The following is a 23,237-nucleotide window of genomic DNA, read 5'->3' as shown; positions in this document are numbered from 1 at the left end:
AAATGTGCCTATAAGTTCAACACATCGAAGTGTAAGGGGCTGCACTTGGGCCAGAGTAATCTCAGATGCGAGCACAGCCTGGAAATGAATGAGAACAGTCCTGCTGAAAAGGACTTGAGACTTCCCATGGATGAAAAGTAGGACAAGAGCCAGCAATGCCCACTTGCAGCCCAGAAAACCAACTGCATCTTAGGCTGCATCAAAATCAGTGTGTCCAGCCAGTTCAGCAAGGGTAACAAAGATGCTCCAAGGACTGGAGCACCTCTCCTATTATGACAGGCTGAGAAAACCGGTGTTGTTCAGCCTGGAGAAAAAAAGGCTCTGTGGTGGCCTTGCTGTACCTTAAAAGGACTTACAAAAAGGAGGGAGAGGGATTTTTTATGTGGCTATATAACCTGAACAAGAGGTTAATGGTTAATGAAAGAGAGCAGGCTTAGATTAGGTACTAGGGAAGAAATTGTTCACTATGAGGGTGGTAAGGCACTGAAACAGGTTGCCCACAAGAGGTTGTGGATGCTCTCTCCACTGAAGTATTCAAGGCTGGGCTGGATGGGGCCCTGAGCAACCTGATCTAGTGAGTAGCATCCTTGCACATGGCAGGGTGGTTGGAATGAGATGGAGATCCCTCCCAATCCAAACCTTCTGTGATTCTATGAACCTGCACATTTTTGTGGAAATTTGTAATGCCTGATTTTTCCCTGTTCTTCTTCTTGTTTGCTTTTTTCTTTGCATCGTATCTTGCAAAAAATCACTGTATAATTCTGCCTCTTAAAGTTACCTACAAATTTTCTCACTAGTTTCTTGCTGTCTTTTATGTTCCGTACTCTTTTATCGTTTTCCTGTATCCCAAACATCTTCCTCTAGGTCCTGTGATGAGATGCATTGGTAGTGTCATGAGAAGCCCTAGAGCCAACTCAGAGACTTCCCAACAGGTTAAACACATGGGTGGAGGAACAACACCACAAGTGAAATTTTGCCAGAGGTAAGAGAAACCAGGTGGACAAGTCTAGACAAAAGTACCACTTCCATAGTCTTCACTCGAAAAAAATATTTCAGTTGGAAAGTGGGATGGCAGGCAAAGTAAATGGACTTTGGAATGATCAAACAAATTAAAAATACTTCTTTCACAGGCATGTTTGTTATTTGTCACTAAATGCACTCACAACTGACAATGAATAAACTCATCAGAATAATTCCAGTTCTGCAGAAAGTTTTTTTTTTTAACAATGTAATTATTTTTCTTTAATTAAATTAGTAAGGAATAATGAGTGAAAAAAGCACTCAAGGTGTAATTATGATCCCCAGACTACTGTTACCAGTATAATGGACACAGAGCTGTTTAGAACTTGTTTTAAGGTATAAAATTACCTGAATTTTCTTTAACAGTGCTAACTTCTTTTTAATAAGCGCTTGAAGGTATTAAAGTTCCCGTTTTCTTTTAATATAGATCTCTAACTTCTAACCTCCAATCTATCTCCTTTTCATATAAACTTCCTAGGCATACAAGTCCAAATTCTGCCTTGCCTCTGCAATGGACATAAAAATAATGGCTATATTGACTCAACCCTGTCCAGTAAATTCCTCCCTTACAACCCTATGTGGCAAAATGCAGTATGTGCTGTTAAAAGTGAATGATGTGTCACTGCATCAACCTAATATTCACAAAGAAGACACCTAACCACTCAGAAAACACAGTAGCACAAAACTGCCTAAATAATTTTAGACCATGTCACATTAACTAACTGAATTTGCTGCAGGTCTTGATGTTATAGATGCAAAACATTCAACATTGCATAGTGGCCTTGCTGTCCTTCAAATAGTTTAATCAGTTCCCAGTGTAAATGCTGCCAAAAAATACTGCTGGAACTGAAGAATTAGTTACGAGCACTACTATGCTTTCTCCAAAATTCCTGTTGTCTTTACTTGGTCCTTCAATGTTCTGAAACCACAGGTAAGCTGAATAAGGGCATGAAAACAATTATATTACATTATTCAAATAATATCTGTTACATGTTACCTTTTTCCTTTACTAGGAATTTCAAGACTAGTGCTGGAAGAATTACTTAAGAGTTTCCCATTTCTTACTTTGACTCACATAGTCCCATCTATACTCTTCCCACACATATATTAGCACCAAGTACTAAGAGAAAAACAGAACTTTGTACGCAGGCAAGAAAAATGTGTAGTTTCTGCTGAGCAGAACCTGCTTACACTGGCAAGAAAAATGCAAAACATACTCACTGCAAGATTTTGCCCACATTCTTAAAACATTCTTAGCTACCTGTGATAATTTCACTTGATACTCTTCATTCATTCATGTTATACAATCTGCTTTGCAAACCAGTATTTGGGTTTTTGGACAAGAAAATTTAAGAATTTATTCACTATTGTATTATACCTTGACAGTGAGCTTTGCCAAATGCTGTAAAACCCAGATGCGATGGGACCAGGCATTGTAGTTGCTTGGATATCTCCCAGCAGCTTCGGAGCAGACTTTCATTTCCTCCTGCACTAGTCGGTGAATTCTCTCCACAGGTGCTGCTCCCAAGTTTCCTTTAGTTGCAAGACTGGGCAAGGAGTTTTCCTGAATTAGTTGTTGCAGCACCCATCGTCTGGTTAAACGATGTAAAATGTTAATGGTGAGAGAGTAATTTTAGGAGGGAAAAAAAATGTTTTTTCATTTGCATAAATCAAATCTTTCCAGTATGTCTATTCTCTGAACTACACTGTACCTAGGTAATGAGTGAGTAATAAACAACCATCTGAATGCTTGCCATGCTAAAAGCTACTACACAATGACTCCCAAAACACCTGTATCAGTTTGCTCACTCTAAGCAAGTTTGCTCACTTTAAGTCTACTTACAGCACAATAAAACAGAAGGAAACAGCAAATAATGCAAGCAGTGCGTACATAAAATTTCTAACAAGCTCCTCTTTCAAAGTCTTGCATAGCACTAAAATGAAGTAGCCAAAGTGAGATAGAAAAAAGTGATTTAATAAAAAAATTAACTCTGCTTAGTATCTTTTACATCTGACAGTACTGCACATCACAATTCAAATTGGTTTCTGTACATCACCAGCAGTAGTGAAATCCAAAAGGTTTATGGTTTCAAGGGCTACAGGTATCAGCAAAACAAGTGTTTTTACTGATAAATGGCACATATTTGATTTCATGTGTCTGAGATAATCATAGATTCCTAGATGTTTTGGTTTTTTATTTTACCTTGGAGAAAGTTTTAGTAGTTTGTTTAGGCAACCTCAATGTTGCATCTGCAGCCCCAACACAAAAAGTTCTACAAAAATAGATTACAGATGTGTAAGTTTCCACGGAGCAGCACATGTCAATGGAATTGCAATGATCCAGTGTGGAATGCTCTGGAGAGATGGACATCCTCTGGTGTGCAATACAGAGGTTATCCTGTTTTGTACTGGCTCACATCGGTCCCAAAATCAATGAATTGCTACCTTCAAAGGTGTCAAAATTTCTTTTAACTCCAGGTTAAAAGAAATCAATAAATAAAATGCAAGTAATAAATTCACTTTCTTGAAAGAGAGAATTGTTTTTTTCAAGCCATATGTAAAAACATATATCTACACATACACACATATATAAAAGTCAACCACATATTAAAAAAAAAAATTAATTCATCTGCTTTTTCTCTCACTTGAAGACATTGTTCACTCATGGGCTTTATCTTTTCACTCAGTTATCAAAAAAGGACAAAGTATTGGAAGACAATAATAATTTATAAGAATGCAATTTTAAACTGACTGTGTTTCTCAGCAGAAAATTACAAGCAGTGTATAAACACTCCCTTCCTATATACCTTTAGTTTTAAATAAAGATGTAGAGCTAAGCAAACCATGCTCTGACTGTTGTGTAACTGTATTTTATGAAGTGTGGTAATTTTGAAGACTTAACTTTTAATTTTTAAAAATGTCTTTGATCCAAACATCACATTTTGGTATTTTTTTACTTCAGGCCACAGCTATGCAAGAAATGGAAAATTCAAAAATAGCTTAGGCAAAAAAACTCAATGAGCATTGTCACCCTTTTAACAAGAGGTAAGTATTATTTGATTAACATCAACTTCTGAGTAAAACCATAAAAACAAATGATTTCAACTCTGTAATTACTTCAGTTTCTTAAAATGAGCATGCTTTATAGATCAAGGAAATCTGATAAATTATATATGGAGGAGAGAGTGAAAAAACACAGACTTTATTGTCTCTGTGGCTTCAGCATCAAAAAAAAAGACCAAACAAACAAACATAAAATTACATTAGAGCTACTTTCTAGACAGTGCAATCACAACCTCAGAAGATTGAAAATATATTTCTGGAACCTGTTGAATATCATGGTATTATTTGGTTTTTATGCAACATTTCCTCCAATTAATTTGGAGTCTCTTTCATTTTTACACATTCCTATTGCTCTTACAGTTCCTGGAACTACTACAAACAAATGAAGAATTGTTAAGTGACAACTGCTGCACAGTTAAGATACATTGACTGTATATGCACAAGATATATCTGAACCCCCAAAATACACAGCAGAAGGTCATCTGACAAAATGAATGACAGGTATTTTGACATCTTCAGTGAGTATACAAAGTGTATACTCACTGTATACACAGTGAGTGTATACATCTTACACATCTGCCATGTATAATAAAAAACAATTTGCTTATGTTTTACTGAATTTTATTTGTAGCCCATTATAGGTTTTTGCATCTTCTGTCTGAAATTTAATACCATGGAGGAACAGGAAACTCAAAATTAATCATTATGCTGATGCAGAGAAATATTTTTGAAAATCTTGTTTTCTAACATGTATCAGTCATGGTCAGCATATCCAAATCCAAGCCACATATTTGTGCAATCACCTTCAAATATACTTTTCTAATATAAGCAAGTAAGAGAAAGAAAAGCATTAACTCTGGAATTAAATTTTATAAACATGTGATCTGTTATTTTAATATCTAGTAGTGGTGACTGAATAATTTAGTTTAAATTAGAAATTACAAAAATTAATTCACCAAACTAAAAAGACCAGTATTGACATGGAAAAAGCCTCAGATTTATTTATAAAGGTTGGCTTTAACTGAATCTTCTCTTTCTGAAATCCCCATAGACAACCAATACAGTAGTAAGTTGGAGAGAAAGAAGAAACCTACAGTGCTCAAATACTTAACAGTTGATGGAATCAGAATTTTCAGGTTGAGAATTTTAGATGCCACAAGACATGATAAACTTCTAAGGAAATTTATCCTGTGTCTGAAGTTTATTTTAAAAGTATGCAATAGAAAAGGTGCATATGGTTTCAGTTCCAAGTGTATAACATAGATAGGTAGCTTCAAAAACCAAAGCACAGTATTCTGCAATGACTGGGTCAAAGAATCTGATACATTTCTAGATGTCCTCCTGCACCTATGATCCTCCTTAACCCAAGAACAGGAAATAAAAACACCCTAGGAAAAATGTTAGAGGAGTCAAGAGAAGGCAAAGGAAACCAACCTATGAATCCATGTTTCTGGACTCTTTGGGAACTTGGTTAACGCCAGTTTTCCAAGATGCAAATCTTTAAGTGGATTTAAAGTGCCAGAGAGTATTAATTCTTTCCTACAAAAGATAAAATAAATCTGTGTGAATAAAAGTAGTAACCTGAAAACAGAACACAAATCCCAATAACAGAACTTCACTTTCAAACCACAAGAGATTAAAAACCCTTTAGTGCATCAATCCATTCTACTATACATACATATGTACTATATATATGTGCACGAAGAACTTTATCTTAATCTGAACACATCTGAACACACACAACCCATTATTCTCAAATCTACCCAGAAATCTGAGTTAGCTACCAGCAGGATTACATACATGAATAAACATCTCTTCTTGAAATTAAGCCTGTAGATCACTGTGTATATCTGAAAATACTCTTACACAGAGCAGTCCTCGACACTTACTTTTATTTTTTAAATACTGTTCAATATACAGTGTCGTGGTTCCCTAAATTTATAAAGAAAAGGGAAGTGCTCTCCGTATGTAGAATGTTTTATGATCTTAACAAAAAGGCTGCAATTGTTCCATTTACTTAAATGTAAAATAATCTTTGGTTAAAAAAAATAAAATTTGCCCAGAAAAAACTTAATGTTCATCCAACACAACCCTTCCTAGAGTACCTCCCACAGAGAGAGCAAAATGAAAATCTGTACTTGGCCTTCTCACCTTCTTTGCACAGAATTCCCTGCCCCTCACACTCCTCTTTCTAGCTTTATAACTTATTGCCTGTCCTGAGCATGTTTGTAGACATCACCCCACCACTGGTTATTACGCCAAGGGCATTAGTCTTCATATCCTATTCTTCAATCTAGTAGGTAGCAGATTTGAAGTAAAGATACAATAAGTTCCGAAGTTACCAGCTGCAGAAAGAAAACACACATTTCCCAGAACCTGCAGAAGTCACAACTGAAAAGTGTGCAAGAAGCAAAAGCAATTTTCGCATGAGTTTGGGTTTTGGTTTTTCTATAAATTTCCAATTCATCATAATAATAGGCATGGCGCTAGTAAGCGAGGAGCAGATGATCAATTTTTTGACGAAAAGACCCCAGTGGGACGGAAGGAAATATATTTTGGAAAGATCTGCTATCAAATAAAAAGGCAAAAACTCCTCTGCAGTCTGATGCAGAAAACGTAATATTGTCCTTAAGTTATGGCCCGAGTCTCACAAACAAATTGATATGCTTCCCTTCTGTGACTACATACTTTTTGTCAGACTTGGTAATTTTTATTAGGAAACTGACTCCATCTGGTACTTTGGCTCTGTGTTGCTGTAATTGAAACTTAAAACCACAGTCAGAAACTAATGACTGTAACACTAATAGTGCGCAAATATTATTTAAAATTGAAGCAGAGTGGGGAAATATATAAATCCTTATGGAAGTCTTGCCTCTGACAGCTACTGGAACATCTGTTTTTATCCCAACAAGTTCCAGCAGGCTTCAGATCGGATGTTTTCAGCTGGTTTTTAACAGGCAGTTCAGATATATCAACCAGAAGTGGCAGACTGACCAGATCATTCTGTGCCAGTGTGCTCAAATTTGAAAAGCAGATGAAAAATTCAGGGTCAGCACTAGAGCAGGTGGAACAACTGCCTCATTACTGCAATGCAAAAAGTGACATTCTGGTAGAAATGACTTACCACACACACAGAATGAAAATACAGCCTAGATCACTCTGATACTTAAGACAAATACATGTACCTGTGTTGGGGGTTAGGTTTGTTCTTTTTTTTACTTTAAAGAATTTTTTCCCCATAACTTACAAAGGAGACTAAGTGTTGGATACTTAAAGAGTACTTGACCAAAACAAAGAGATGACCAAAGCTCGGCTGGGGAGGTTTTTTCTTTATCTGTTGTAACTTCAGAAGGGAGGGGGTAACTGCCTTCTCTAATAACAAGTCAGCTGTTAAAAACCAGGTGGGGTGTTGTTTCTTATCTCTGCTTAGTCTTCCTCTACCCCCATGGCAATATCTTCTGTTAATGGACCATTAAAGCTCACCAATGACATGACACATTTCATCATGCTATTGTGAGATGCTCCAACCAGGGAGGAGGAGCCAAACCATTTCCACCCAGATAAAAAGGAGCCACAAGGGTCCCCAGGCTCCGGTGTTCCTACAGGACTCCCAAAGGAAGACCGGAACCACTTCAGGACCCCTGGCTCCACAGGACCATCTCTGCTTCCAACAGGACACATCTGCCACTCCAGAAGGGCTGACTTTGGACTGTTTCCAACACCCTGGCCAACAGGGTGTCAGATTGTATTTCTGACTCTGTCAGGGTTTTCTGGTATTCTTTGTTTGCTTATTCTTTTGTACTACACATTTGTATTTTTAATATCCCTAGTAAAGAACTGCTATACCTATTCCCAAAATCTTTGCCTGACAGCCTTTTAATTGCGAATTTATAATAATTTTAAAAAGGAGGAGGGAGGGCTTACATTCCAAGGGAGACTCCAATCTCCCTTGGCAGATACCTGTCTATCCAAACCAAGACAACATGTTTAACAAAGACTTAGATTACCAGGCCACCTACCTCCCAAAATGTAAACTTTCAGTGAAGAAATTGTTCTTTCTATATTAAAACATTCACTGTAAGTAAACAGCCTCACACTTACACACTCTTAAAGTAAACTTCCTCTTTTGCAAAGTTGAGGAGCAGTACAGACAAGATCCACTTTCTCTGCTGTAGCAGAAAAACTGGTTTTAGCTGCAATTATTTTCAAATGAGAGATTCTCCCATTCACACAGGACTGCAAGCACTAGTATGACTGAAGTACCATATACTCTTCTAAGCTCTTTCAGCTAACATCCAACTTGAAACGTAATTTTGAGCTCACTTTCTTGCCATGTGGATCACAGATAATGTTTCAGCCTTAAGGATTATAACTCCCATAAAAGATGATCTGGAGTAATTTTGACTTGCCTTATGCTAACACCTTTGAAGTCATTCATACCTGAAAGCAAAATGTGACTTTTCAGAGCATCATCTTACCTGATGTATTTTCATCAATTGTTCATGCCAGGAAGTATAACAGGAAGAACAAAGGCATTAATGAAAATTCTTTTACAATCACCTACATAAAAATTTTGGTAATTTTAACTTGCAAGACTTTTCAACTTCTAAAAACACAGGATAGCTGAATTTAGGATTAACAGCTGGAGATCTCTCTTAACCCATTCAGTAGTACAGGGGTTTGTTTCTCTCTCAGTTCCTAGGATGTGACAAACCTACTCTTTAGCACATCTTCCTCCGCCATACAATTACCTCTTTTTCAGGTTCCAGGGTTTAGGTTATAGTCCCTGCCCTTCTGTAGCTTTCCAGTCACTTCTAATTTAAAGAAATAAGTAAACAACAAACCTATGTAGTAGGCGACATTACAACTGTTCAAAACAGCTACCTAGCTAGCCTAGATAATGTGTTTAAAGTTCTGTGTTCCCCTGTGCCTTGTTAATCAGATACGACTTGCTATGATTGTCAGCTGAGCCCATCTGTCTTCCACAACACTATTTTAGTCTTCTGACTTGGCTCTGCCAAGTCCTGTGTCCTTTCTTAGGAATGGATTTCCTTTTTCTCTCTTCCTCTATCTTCAAGTTCAGTGCTACTGAGTCAACCACTATCTCTGAAGCTTTCAGTAGAATTCAACATACGAAAAAGGGATTATCCCAGCCTACAATGAAAGAGTCAATAAATTACAAAAAACACACTTTGTGCAGGGCTCCTATTCAGCAAACAACAAGAACATATTTAAGAGTCTATGATGCTTTTTTCCGCCCTTAAAATAAAGCAGTGAATTCGTGTATAGAGAATGCAAGATGAACCTGGCATGCCAAACACTGTCTAAGCAACAAGAAACCAATTATCCCACAACAGATCCATCATGTTCTGCAAGAAGAGTTCAAGTATCATTCAATTAGTTTCAGCTCGGACTACCTGAGGATAAAGATTTATCACCAGCATCTGTACAGAACACAGTCAGTCCTCTACTCTATGACTGATTATGACACACATCTGGCTAGCATGACCTGCAATCACAGAGAAGCTGAAATACATGTCAACATAACTAAAGTGCCTCCCCTTCAAAAGAGCAAGCTCCCAGCAGAAGCCTAGAACAGTGTAGGGTAGGATTCAGCAAAGCAGATCCTTTGCTAGAGTCGGCTTGCTGGTAACCTCCACAGATACTGACTGGCTTGTGTAACAAGATCTCTCTGGATGCTAAACAGAGCTTCAAAGACAGACTGACTGGTAGATCACTAGTCAACGATTTGGGGAGTAAGACCAACTTCTGTAGTAATTTTTTGATATGTTTAGGTAAATCATACACATCATAAAAGAGAAAACAATCCTCATTCATATTCCTTACCATTTTTAATTCCACTTATAACTTTGAACTACCCTTCTCATGCACATAAAAGCTAACTCTTTCAGCTGTCAGGCACACACACACACACACACAAAAAAAAAAAAAAAAAAAAAAAAAAAAAAAAAAAAAAAAAAGCCAGACTGATAAGGATGAAAGCATGTGCAATAAAAAAAATTCCACAAAACATAAACCAAAAATCAATTATAAGTACCATAAGATGAGGTTACTGTAACAGCTCCAGCACTTATGCAAGCTTTTAATTCCATTTTATCACTTCAAAGCTACTCAAATTATACATTTTCATGACAGTAAACTCTTTGCTATCATATTCATCCCCTTTTTTTAGACCTGAGAGATAGAAAGATACAGAACACAGCAGAATCCATCAGAACTACGCCAGCAGTGAAAGAAGAAAAAAGAAAAAGCTGAATTTGCCATAACTAGGGCTGACAACTAGATGCAGCCATCATCTTTCTAGGTCATTTTGTTAATGCACCATCTGCAATAGTGCACCATAACTACAAGTCCTGTTTTCCATTAATGCACTCCTAGGGGCTATCAAAGTTTTGTCAGCTCTCCAGCCCTTCTGAAACTGTATCTTTAAGACTGTCTCTGGTCTTACCTAGGCAGCAGAAAGAGAATATTTCTCCAACTCTGAAATTTACAGAACAATCTTAAGATTACAAAGTTTTAAGGAATTGTTTTTGCACCTTCTGAAGAGGAGGTAAAATCTTGCTCCACTTCCATTATGACTTCTGGACAAGTTCTATAGCTTGACCAATGGGGAAGCTACACTAAATCCAACAGGTACAGAAGGTGGATGGGGGAAATGTGTTCGAAATAAAGGGCAGACACCTCCTCCTCCCCTCTTGCAGTGTATCTACTGAGCTTTGATAGCCTGCACTGGTAGTGGCAGCAAACTGAGCTCGAATCTCAAAAGAACCAGAAGAGAGGTAAAAATTACAACAGTGAATACACACAGCAGACATCAGTTGAGCACTACCCTCATTAACTGTAGGAGGAAAGAGGAATGGTAATACAATGGGACTTATACACCCTGAAAATGTGGTGCATACCTGCCTGCAGCACTTCAATCTTCAGCCTGTAATAAAAAACCCCGAACAACCAAAACAACAACAAAAAACCCAACCAAACAAAAACCCCCAAACAAACCAGCCAACCAACCAGCCCAACAAAAACCAAAAAAGGGCAGTCTCAAACTATCTGCAATATATAGGAAGGAAGAGATTTTTTAGCTGTTCCTTCAGCACATCTTAGCTGACAAGTTCTTGTTGCGTCACTAACAACCACTTAAAGCTTTCAGCTGACTCGTGTAAGGCCCAGGTCTTTTGATGGCATTTTTTGAGTGTAACATACCTCACATTCCAAGCAGTGGTGAAGTCAGGGTTCAGCAGTAGCAGGGTACACGTGATATCTATCAGCTCTAAAATGATGGAACAAGAGACATTAAGATTAGTATTGATTAGCACACAGCACTGATCTCTCTGCAGTTCCTTACTCCCTCTTATTCCTCAAAGTCTCTCTGCTATGGGCTGCTGTACCTCTGTAAAATATTGCTCTCATTCCAGAAGAAATGATAGCTTAATTTAAGAGGGAGCAAGATCTGCCATATCCTCCCTTTTCATTATTTAAAATAATGAACTAATAATGAGCATGCCCTCAGAAAGGAAAAATCATTATATAAAATCCTTGAGTATTCAGTGACTTTAACCACACACACTACATATGAGAAACAGAATTCTTTGAAGAAAATCCAAAGATTTTTAAATACTATAGAGAAGTAAAAATATACCCTACTATTTTAGAACAAGTTTGAGCTGCAGATGGCTGCCATATACCATACTGTTACAAAAAATACACACGCTCTAAAAAATCAGTAGCTAAAAAATGAAACACTCCGTTATGAATGAGGATTACAAAAGTACTCCCTATTGAACTGTACAGAAAACACTGTAAATATATTGTAAAGCCCTTCAGACTAATGTTTTAACACTAATTCAATAAAAAACCCAAATCAAAACTCAAAACATTTGCTTGCATCCCTGCCTTCAAGCACTGTACACTGTAGATTTATGTATTATACTTATTTTTAACTATGTCATAAAAATTGAATGTGACTATCCAATCTTTTACTGTCAATGAAATTTGGCTACATTCTCTCCTAATCATCCTGCATTTAACATACTAATTACATCACACTTCAGGTAATTTCCAGCAAATAAGAGGTACTTCATTACCTGAAGGAAAAAGAAAAGGATGGTACCTCATGGAAATGGATTTCTGGTTAGTGCAGTAAATATGACTGCAAAATGAACTGTTAAGAAATTCAACAGTAACAGGATATAAATTAATTCAAAATGCAAATGGACATGGCTTCATGTATTTTTAAAAGAAGAGTCAATACAAAAGTGAAATACCTTCATATATTACTGTGTGTCTGACTGATCATTTACGTCCAACAAAGACATTTTGTGTTTTCCATAATGTTCTTCCTTATGAGGAACATGCCAAGCCACCACATACTGCAAGGGATCATGATGGAGGGGTTTGGTGTGGAACTCTTTAAAAAACATTACAAAGGTGTAATGTTTTCTAAAATGTTTCAAGGAACAAACTTAACTTTCTATTTTCACAACTTTTAGTCAAACCCCATTTTACTGACGAGGAATAAGTATTTCTCATACGCACACAGCTTCTTCCTCGTTTGCTGCCCAGACATACAAAATACTATTCCTTGGCTTACCCTATTCCTGAATCAGCAAAGTATTACAACATTCATTTATTTTTATGCAGCTGACTATTCGAATCCAAATAACCACGATTAGTCACATACACAAAATGAAACACGTACGTAAAATTAAACATCTGCTAAGTGCTTTGTGGTTACTGTTTCAATTTTACATTCAAAAATTAGTTTGGAATATTTACCAAAACATCATTTTTATATGGAGGTATAGTTAAAATTTTGAGCTGTGATTGTTTCACATACGTTTTCCATTTCACCTACAATAATGGTTTTAGTAATTATTAGGTACTACCGCTTACATGTTACATGCACATCAAGAAAAAATTTATTACAGCTTATTTCAGTCTTTTGAATACTTCTCAGAAAAGATTTTCAAAGTCTGCTTAGAACAATACAACTTGTTTAGTCATGACTTCCAGTTAGTATGACCATTCTGGCAATCTCAAAGGTCTGTAACAGCATACAATCAAGTCCAACTTCAACAGAATTTGTTTGCATTTTGTCCATTTTCCCATTACAGAGGTTCACTGCATTCTGAACATTATCAAAGGAAAGATGCAGATAAAAGGAAAATCACCAAGTAATACCCAGTTCTTTCATACCAATGTTCTTTGATGTAAGTAACAGATGAAGATTCATGAAATGTGGATTCTGAGCCAGAGATGTGAAATAACACAATTTAGTAACCTCTAAGCTACTTTTTAATAGGAAGTCTTATGACAGATCTGGCACACAATGACAGTAGTTGACAACTATTCCCCCATGTCAGTAACAAAACTTATCTTTTATTTACAATTTAGAATTACTTTCTACTAGGTAAGTTTCAGGCAAACTATTGCATTATATGTGCTCACACTGAACGTGTCCTTTTGCACATTAAAGTTTCCACAGCTACAGAAGGACAAATAAAACATCTTTAGATAATTGAAAGACATTTGAAATTGACTTTTGTAAATGAAGAGACAAAGCAGAATAGTTTCATTTTCAAAAGGAAGCTGAACAAATTGCAGGCACTAGACTAAAACTCATGCTACTGCAGTATTCACTGACAGAGTTTTCTGAGCTGCATTTTGAGAGAAAGGGTTTTGCAAGGTTTCACCTGTGAGAGAAGCAGAGACCCAGGGACACCATCCCTGGATGTGTGATGGTATCACAACAAAGCACCTGCACTGGTGTAACTGAAGCAGGGTGCTAGCACACAGGTAATGGCCATCATCTGTCTTCAGACATCCAAAAAATGTGACACAGATCTCAATGTTTGTAGTTTGGCTTGAAAAAACAAGTTTTTCTCTGTGTGGAAATTTCAGTGGCTAGACTTTACAGAAACACTTGAGACTAAAATGAAGTCTCCCCACTGAATGACCTGCAGTGTAATAACAATACACATCACAAACTCCTACCCCAGACCTCTGAAAGCACTGCAATGAGAACCACTGGTGTTACTAAGACTGCCTGTGCTAGTAGATTCAACTCTCTAAATGCTGAAGTTTGTATTCAGCTATGTGTCAATCAACATTACTTATATTCCCTGTATTAAAGCTCTGTTTATTGAATTTTGTAATCATCTGCATTCCAAATTTGGTATTTGGAATGATGTCACAATCGCCAGTTTCTATCAGAACTGAACAAATCAGCAGCAGCAGGTTGGTGGCTGTTATCAAAAAGATCCTGGTTTTAACCATAAACCACAAAGATCAAGAAAAAAAACTGAAGTTACTTATTTTAGCAATACACATCCTCTAGGAAGAGAGTCTTTCAAAGATGTCTGTAATGAGAAAAAACCTTCAAGAAAATAAATTATGTAAAAATAAAAAAGGGCAATGTAAAATGTAAAAAGTCCACAAAATACTTTTCATAGATAATCACATAATGACATGACATCAACCCTCTAGGAGGATTGTGCAAAACACAATGACACAAACACACACAAAAAAATCTGTTAGACAAAAATGAAACACAATAAATGGGTCAGTCACACCCAGCAACACATGAAAGAAAACACTTCAAGTTCTTTAAGCTACTCTTTTGAAGGGTAATTAATTCTAAGGATCAAGCCAAAGTGTACAGCTAGCACTCGAAGACTCTATATTGCCAGAAGAATGGGGTCCTTCTTGTCATGACGTGTCGTCGGCCATTTCATGCTACTCTTTCCAAAATGCTTGCATTATACATCCATATGTTTTAATAAAGAACAAATCAAAGTGTGTTTAGCAAGTCTAGACCCCACCATCAGGCAGGCACCATCTCTGACTTAAGAATGCTCCCACTCCAAGTTTCACTAAAGACCTCAATCTTCTTTCTCCATATCATCTCTGAAGGCAAAAAAATTCAAGTGCACATTTACAGACTGACGAACACCACCTGACTGTGCTGTACACTACACTTTAATATGCATCAGTGCACAGCTGGCTTAGTCCACCTAAAGTGAAACAGACTACAGCAATAAAATAAAGAAGAGAAAAGTCGATAGCAAAGGAGAAATGCTACTGATCAGACATCATCTCCTGATCTACACAGACCTACTCTCAAAGCTTACCTAGTAGTAACACCAAGTCGTATACCATTTTAGTCATGACTAAGTGCACCAGATGTATGCTAATATCCCACTTTTTAAAACGTAATTCTTTAACCCACTATTTCATAAAGCAGCCAGGCTTTGCTATAGCTGCAATCAACACTGTTTGGTATGCTTCAGGAGGGGAAGACAATTCCACACATTTTGAAGCAAAATGGACATAGTGCTTTATGGACAGGTTAGTTACATGTAAACAGAAAAAAAATAAAATATGGTAACAGTCCAAAACTGAAACCCACTCACTGCATGTGAGATACTAAAGATCTGAACTATGTGAGTGGTCACAGGCTGCTCTTCAACAGAACAGACATTGCTCTTCCTGAGGAATGTGAAAAATACCATAGCAGGTAATAGATACTATGAATAGATACTAGAAAGAAGTCTCTGAAAGAAAAATAACAACAGAAATAAGACACTGAGAAGCACAGCATAAGAACATTCTTTATTCCAACTGCTATTTAGAAGATACTGCAACAATAAACAAAAAACTTGTTTCATAAACTAGTTATTCTTTTTCATTCTTACTCTGAACAGGACATCTTATAAGCAAGTCAAATACCTCCTATGTCACACCTGTTCATAATTCTTTATTTTGAATTTTTTTAAAGAACATATATGGAAGAATTTTTCATGCAAGTTAAACTAAACACCAAAACAAAGAGATGAGAAAGGAAATAAAACTTTACAATTACCAAGCTGTAGGGACTAATAATTTCTGGCACCTGTACATCTGAAACATATTGCACTCATTTCTTACAATAGATTCATATATCACCACATTTCCCTTTTGACTCAGGAAAACAGGAGAAAATTCCTTTTGTATCAACAAACATCACTTCCTCAAATAACTCACTGAAGTAAGCTGTCTGTCTCTAACCTTTCCAGCTTGGGCAAGAGAGAAAGAAACTTTATTTTCAAATGACCCTGAACTTGTTTAAGTTAAGATGCACAATCCACAAAGTCTATTCTCCTCAGAAACTACCATTTCTTCCAGAACAGGTTAAACTGGCATTATGAAGGGTAAATGGTCCAGACAAGGGCACTGAGTGCACCCTCAGTCAGTTTGGAGATCATGCCACCATGGTTTGGAGAGATCTGCTGGAGGGTAGGAAGGCTCTGCAGGGAGATCTGGACAAGCTGGATCAGTGAGCCAAGGCCACTTGTATGAGGTTCTGATGGGTCCTGCCCCTGGGTCACAACAATGCCACGCAACACCACAGGTTTGGGGGTAAGATGCTTGGTGGAAAAGGACCCAGGGGTGTTGCCCAAAACCAGCTGAGGATGAGCCAGCAGTGTCCCCAGGTGGTCAAGAAGGCCAAGGGCATCCTGGCTTGGATCACAGCAGTGTGACCAGCAGGATCACATCAGGGACCATCTCCACACAGTCAGAGAGACATCAAGGTGCTGGACTGAGCCCAGAGAAGGGCAACTGGAGCACAGTCTTATAAGAGGAGCTGAGGGAGCTGGAAGTGTTTAGCCTGGAGAAAAGGGGGCTTTGGGGGACCTTACTGTTCTCCAGAGCTACACAGAAGGAGGCTGAAGGCAGGTGAGCATCAGTCTCATTTCACAGGTAACAAACAATAGGATGGGAGAAAATGGTCTCAGGCTGCACCGGAAGAGGTTTAGGTTGGATATGAGGAAAAATTTCCTCACTGACAGTGTTGTCAAAATTGAAACAGGCTGCTCAGGAAGTGGTAGAGTTACCATCCCTAGAAGTATTTTGGAAGACATGTAAACATAGCATTTAGGAACGTGGTTTAGTGCTGGACTTGATAGTGTCAGGTTTATGCACAGGATAGACTCTGATCTTAAAGGTCTTTTCCAAACTAAATGATTTTATAATAAATAAAAAAATTGCACTAGAAATCACATAATATACTCTTCTCCAACTCAGAACTCACCATCCTTGTTCAGCCACTGTTTTCTCTGTCTGTAGAGGAGAAGTTTATTGTGGACATATGGCAAAAGAAACTTCACACACCAGCTCTCCACACCAAGCTTGTTTTCTACCAGGACAATAGGGCTCCGGTTATATCTGGCTTCAGGGCAGGGTATTAATCCAATTTCATCTCTTAAAAAACAGAAAGAAATATAATTAAGCTTATTTCCAGTATGTGACAATTATTTTTCTCCATACAGCAGGCTGGCAACACTTGCCAGCCAAACATTCCATCATCTTTTTTCCTCTTTTTTTCTGAAATCCGTAATCTGAAAAGTTTTATGTCATTTTCACAAAAATCCGTAATGATGAAGGCCCCATTTTTTCTATATTTAGACTATCATCCAAGCAGTTTAACTCAGCTGAATCAACACAAGTACCCCTGGATTTGTAATAAATATGCAACAGAGCTGTAACAACTGCTTCAGGAAGAGACACAGAAGATGCAAAGAACTAGTACAGGCACCTGACTGACCAAAAGCTACCCAGGTGCCTTGCAGCACCATGACCACCTGCTCTGAAACTAAAGATCACACAGAAGAATATACCCACTTCCACATGTCCCAGTTTTCACTGTCCTATGCAAGGCAGCATAATCAACAGGGGGAAGATTTGAGACACAGAGGCCAGTCTGATTAGATGACAACTCTGTATGAGAAACTTAAGCCTTTGAAACAACAGTGACAAGCACGAGCATTTGTACCAGCAAACAAAGCAGAAGAGACTCAGCTGTTTCGTCTCAATGAGCCATACCATATTTTACTTTTTTCATCAGGTTTTTGTAGCATGCTGAATAGCAGCTTGAGCAGCTAATTCTTAAAAATAAACACAGCTCATCAAGGATTCACACTTGTTTGGACAGAAAGCAGTATTATTTTATACTTTCCATTACACAACATTTCTCCACCAACTCCCATTCAATGGAAAAAAATGTTGCTAAAGACAGAAATCCTCAGATCTCACACAGGATAAAAAAAGATTTCTTGTGATCTCAGAAAACAAATTCTCCATCTTCAGTCTTCTTAATACAAGATTTACAGATACACTTCAAGTGTCAGCTCCTCAACCTCAACTCAATTATCTTAAATGAAATTTATTACTGGGTACTCTAGCCATGCTGATTTAGTACTGTGTTCTCACTAGACTATTACTGAGGTAATCAAAAGTGGCACTGTGTGCTTGTTTAAGAATGTATTTGCTTATTCAGCAAACAGATTTGATCTTCCATACATCACAACATATATCACAAGCCATAGAAAACACAGGTAAGATGAACTCAAGGTAAAACACTCACAAATCATATGGCCCTGTCTCCAAACACATACTCAGGTCCCTTTAGCTTCCCAGCTGAGAACAGAGAGAAGAAAAAAGCATTCTGCTACCCCGCTAAAAGCAAGAAAGGGTTATCAAACCAAGATCTTTACCTGTGCTGCTGCCTTTAACACAAGTTAAGCTCTTCAAGAAGCAAGATTAAACCTAAAATGACATTCCAGTCTGCTTTTTTCAATACACTGTCTTAATAGCCAGAAGTTTGTACACATTGCTGGGCTCTTCTTTTATGAATGCTAAACCCAGTTCTTGGCCAAAGTTTGCACACAGGGACATGAAAGTCTCCAAAAGGAGTGAAGATGCAGCAGGCACTGCTTGGCTAATTAGCTCCGTGAATTACCCTAAGAACTTACCAGCTCTAACTTACAAACAGTATACCAAAGGTAAACAGCAAGGAGAGAGAAAATCCACAAAACAAACATCCACACCTTCACTTATTATCAAATGCAAGAAGTCTGACTTGGGTGAGCTAAGTTTCACAATACTGCTTTGAACACGCCAAAATAACAGACACGTACAGTTTGCCCAAAGCTGACAAATCAGCCTGGAACACTTCAGAATGCACTCTGGCAGCCAAAATCACCACTGCATACTGAAATGTACAACAACATGGTGCAATACAAAAAACGCTTTTTCTGGTAAATAGTCAGTTTTTGCAAAGATGGAAATCAGAATTTGTCATACGGTAACAATCTTTTCTCCAACACTTTGGTATCATTTTTGATGATTTCATGTGGTTCAGAAATCATGATGCATTCATGTCCTGAGAATCAACAGAATTCACAATGCCAAATACCAGAGATGCAGATTCATCTGAGGTGGGGTGTCTATCTCACAAAACAATTTATTGAGGGCACTATCTATTTGTCCCTCTGAAGGTCCCTCAGATCTGCAGAAGGACCAAGCCACAGAGCAAGTCTACCAGGAGACACTAGTTAAGAATGCCTGAAGTGTCTGCTCCATCACGTGCACCCAAAGCAAACCTCTGCACTAGGACTCACATGTAGACAACTGCAGAATTAGTGCTCGTGTAATGAAGTGACTGACCATGCAAAACACCTCTGGATATATGGTGGAAGCAGTGCCCATTCATATGACAAGATTGTCCAAACTCACTGCAGAAAGGTCAATACTTGCATTTAGGTCAAGTAACAGGTGCAAAATGCTCACAAAACTGAAGGAGACACCAATTGAGGGCTGCTTTTCACTGGTATTTGTATCTCTAGTCTAAAGTAAGATTCAATTTCTCTCCCATGATTTCCCAATTTTCTGATATTAGCTCCTGAAATTTAGAAGTTATTTAGTGCTTTTACAATTATTTTCCTCAAAGCAGGTACCACAGTCATGTTCCAAAAATTTCACAAATTATTTCTATATCTACAGGATACCACATCAGTTCATATTCCTGAAACACACTGTGGAAACAGTCAGAAAGCAGTGGAAGGTTTTAGGTGAGTTGTCACAAAATCTTCCACCATTACAGAGCTTCCTGAACCTGAGCTGAGACCAGAGAAGATGTGCAAAATCCAGACCTGGTCCACAGTGCAAACCTTAGCCAGGGCAGAACTGACAAGACATTGCAGGACCTGCTTCAAGAGCCCCAGTCTGTTGACTCAGCTGTTCAATAAACCAATAGCCAATCTGCTTTAAACTTTTAAACTGGGTAATACAAAAACGTTCTCTTTGTCACAAAACCACAATACCACAGTACAGCTAGGGGAGGAAGCATTTAGTGTGACACTATCATTATGAGTCTTCAGTTTTAGGTACTCCATGCAGAGGGACCTTGTCTGACTTTTTTTTCTGGGAAATCATCTTTAGAATAAACCAACCTCTCTTGGCAGAATGTAAGTAGTATTCTCAGATTTTGTACACAAATGCTGGACTATCATCTAAGATCTCATCTTGCCAGTTACACCAAACAAATTCAAGTATTTTTTTTTTTTTTTTGAGAAGCTCATCTGTTTCTGCTTCACTTTATATGTAAAGGAACAGCAAAGTTCAAAGAGAAAGTATACACTGATCTGCTCACTGTTGGTGATTGGTTCAGTTCCAGAGGGATAACTCATGTAAGTGACTTTATCAAGACATATGCTTGGAAGACTGGGTAAAAATGCTTCCCTGTAAGTTTGAAAGAAGTGTTACAAAATTGAAGACTAGCATGCTGACACAGTTATCCAACTGAAAATAAATGGAGCTATCAGAGAGAAAAGGCAAAAAGAATTTTGAGTTGCATATTTAGCTAGAAGCTTATCTTAAAAAAATAAGAGTCCTGCTGCAAATTACATTTAAAGTGAAAAAAAGAAAAACATTGACTCTATGTTACATTTAGTCTAAAACTTTACTTTTACATGCTCTTTAGTGCTGATCCCACTTTAAAACTTATGAAATTATGAACTGACAAAACCAAAATACCCATTCTGACAGATACTAAATGGGTAGGTGTACAAGCAGCCATTGGCAAGGGCCAATAAATGCTGTAAAAGAGATGAATAGGGGACAAAAGTAAGTGAATAGGAACATCATGCAGGTAGCAGATCCCTTATTTTCAGTGAAACTAGGCAGTTCCCATGTAAAATAATTCAAACCTGGATCTGTAAGATGTTGAATTCAGGAACTGAACCTGTCAGGAACTGCAGCTGTCCATCCAGCAGCAGAAAAAAAGATGCAGATACACAAAAAGACCCAGCGAGCCTGGTGCTCCTGAGGCACAGAGTCAGCACAGCAAAGGACCCGCAGAGCCCCACTTCAAGGAGTTTCAACCACTTCAGAAACTTAGCAGACAAAACTGTCACTTTTCCTTCTTTGAGGGATGAACTAGCAGCAGCTTGTGCTTTTTCACTTGAAGCATGTCACAGTGCACCACTCTCAGCACGCACAACTCTTACAGTCTACTTTCATCTCTGAGATTGCATCTATGAAAGAAAATTGCAATAGCAGCAAATCCTTCAAAAACACCATCTCAAAGTTTGCTACCAATAAAGAATTCTGGCAGAGGAGTGGGAACTATGAAAAAAATCAGTACATTAATTCATAATTACTGGCTGTTTATAGCACATTATGCTTCACATCCTAAAAATGAAGCTTCAAGGCAAAACACAGCCTTTTTTTAAACGGCATCCATATGCTGCATTTTAAAACCTGCCCGCCCACCCAAATTGCTTACTACATTTAGAGAAACATAAGGGTATTTACTCTAATCTTCTCCTGTTAAGCAAACGGATGAATTAGGTGCTAAATTTTTTTTCCTGTACTATTGTTTAGCTTATCACTTTCTGGAACAGATTAATAGGCCACCACCTTAGAGACTGCAGAGTTCCCAGCTGACACAAGTACACCTCACTTAAATTAGGAAGTTTTTATTCATTATGTGCTACCTTATTTGCCATAACCAACATGGAGCTCGCATATAGGTTGAAAAATACTTCCCTAGTTTGTGTCTTAAAGGCTGGGGAAATGTATTCTGAGAAACAGAACTATGGGAGGCACTTAAAACACCCTCTCAAGGGTGGTCAACAACACTGAAAAATAAAACAGACCATCTGCCCCCCAGATTGCTGGATAGATCTGATTGTCACAATATAGCAATTACTGTGGTTTGGCTTTTCATAGTCAAAACACCACACAATGAAAAGCACCGGCACTTCTACCAACAGATCCGGATTCAGAGGCGGCATTCACCGCCCTGCTCTGATTGTGCAAAGGTGTAAATCAGGAGGTTTCCTCCCCAAGCTTCGGTGCCGCCGAGGCGCGGGCTGCTCCGGGCAGACACAGGGCCCGCTCCTCCGCGGGGCCCGGCAGGGCAGGGAGGGCTCGGCCTGCCCCCGGCTGGGCCGTCAGTGTACCGCTGCCCAACGCCGAGTTCAGAGAGAGGTCACTTGGCAACTTAGCTTCGGAAATACATTCATCACTTGCATGCTGCGGAGCCCCCGCTGGTTTTCCCGGCCCTCGGTGCGCCTTCCCGGCAGAGCTGCGGACACAGTCTGTCCGCTCTCCAGGGCTGGGCTCCCGGAGCGAGCCGGGACAACCCGCGGCGGCGGGAGAGCACCGAGGGCAGGGACACGGCGCCGGCCCCGCCGAGGCACAGGGGCCACCGCGGCCGCCCGGACCGGCCCCCGCGCTCGGAGGGGACCCGGCGGAGCCCCGCGGCCGCTCACGGCGTGACCTTGGGCCCGGCCCCGGCCCCAGCCCCGGCCCCGGCCCCGCCGGGACCCGCTCCCCGCCCGCCGCCGCCCGCCGAGCGCGCACGGGCCGGACCGAGGGCGATGAGGCCTCCGCCCCGCCGGGCCCCGGCCGTGCGCACTCACATGTGTGGGTTCCGCTGGAAGGCGTTGCGGATGTCCTTCACCACCCGCTGCACCAGCACCGCCACCTCCTCCGGCGACTCGGCCATGTTCCCGCAGGCGGCGGCGGCGGGAGCGCTTCCGGGGCAGCGCGGGGCGGGGACAGCGGGGCGGGGACAGGCCGGGGACAGGCCGGGGCGGGGACAGCGGGGCGGGGACGGGCCGGGGCGGGGACGGGGACGGGCCGGGGCGGGGACGGGGACGGGCCGGGGCGGGGACGGGGACGGGCCGGGGACGGGCGGGGACGGGCCGGGGACGGGCGGGGACGGGCCGGGGACGGGCCGGGGCCGGGCGGGGACGGGCGGGGCGGCCCCGGTAAGGCGCCGGGGTTTGGGCTCCACCCCTGCGGCCTGT

At 39.6% G+C, this 23,237-nt stretch overlaps 1 protein-coding gene across 1 annotated transcript in view; it reads right to left on the bottom strand.

The window, feature by feature from the left end:
* PTAR1 (protein prenyltransferase alpha subunit repeat containing 1) overlaps window positions 1-22,946 on the bottom strand; it is a 34,843-nt gene extending 11,897 nt beyond the window's left edge. The window contains exons 1-5 of the mRNA XM_083883343.1: window positions 22,848-22,946; window positions 17,174-17,343; window positions 11,308-11,374; window positions 5,518-5,622; window positions 2,399-2,612 (exon numbers count right to left, since the gene is read on the bottom strand). Of these exons, the coding sequence (XP_083739469.1) occupies window positions 2,399-2,612; window positions 5,518-5,622; window positions 11,308-11,374; window positions 17,174-17,343; window positions 22,848-22,933 (642 nt within the window). The 5' untranslated portion in view covers window positions 22,934-22,946. The remainder of the gene's footprint in view (window positions 1-2,398; window positions 2,613-5,517; window positions 5,623-11,307; window positions 11,375-17,173; window positions 17,344-22,847) is intronic.
* Window positions 22,947-23,237: the final 291 nt, after the last annotated feature.

Source organism: Zosterops lateralis (assembly GCF_965231275.1).
Source record: "Zosterops lateralis genome assembly, chromosome: Z".
In the NCBI taxonomy this organism is placed as follows: Eukaryota; Metazoa; Chordata; class Aves; order Passeriformes; family Zosteropidae; genus Zosterops; species Zosterops lateralis.
This window is presented reverse-complemented; position numbering and strand designations above follow the sequence as displayed.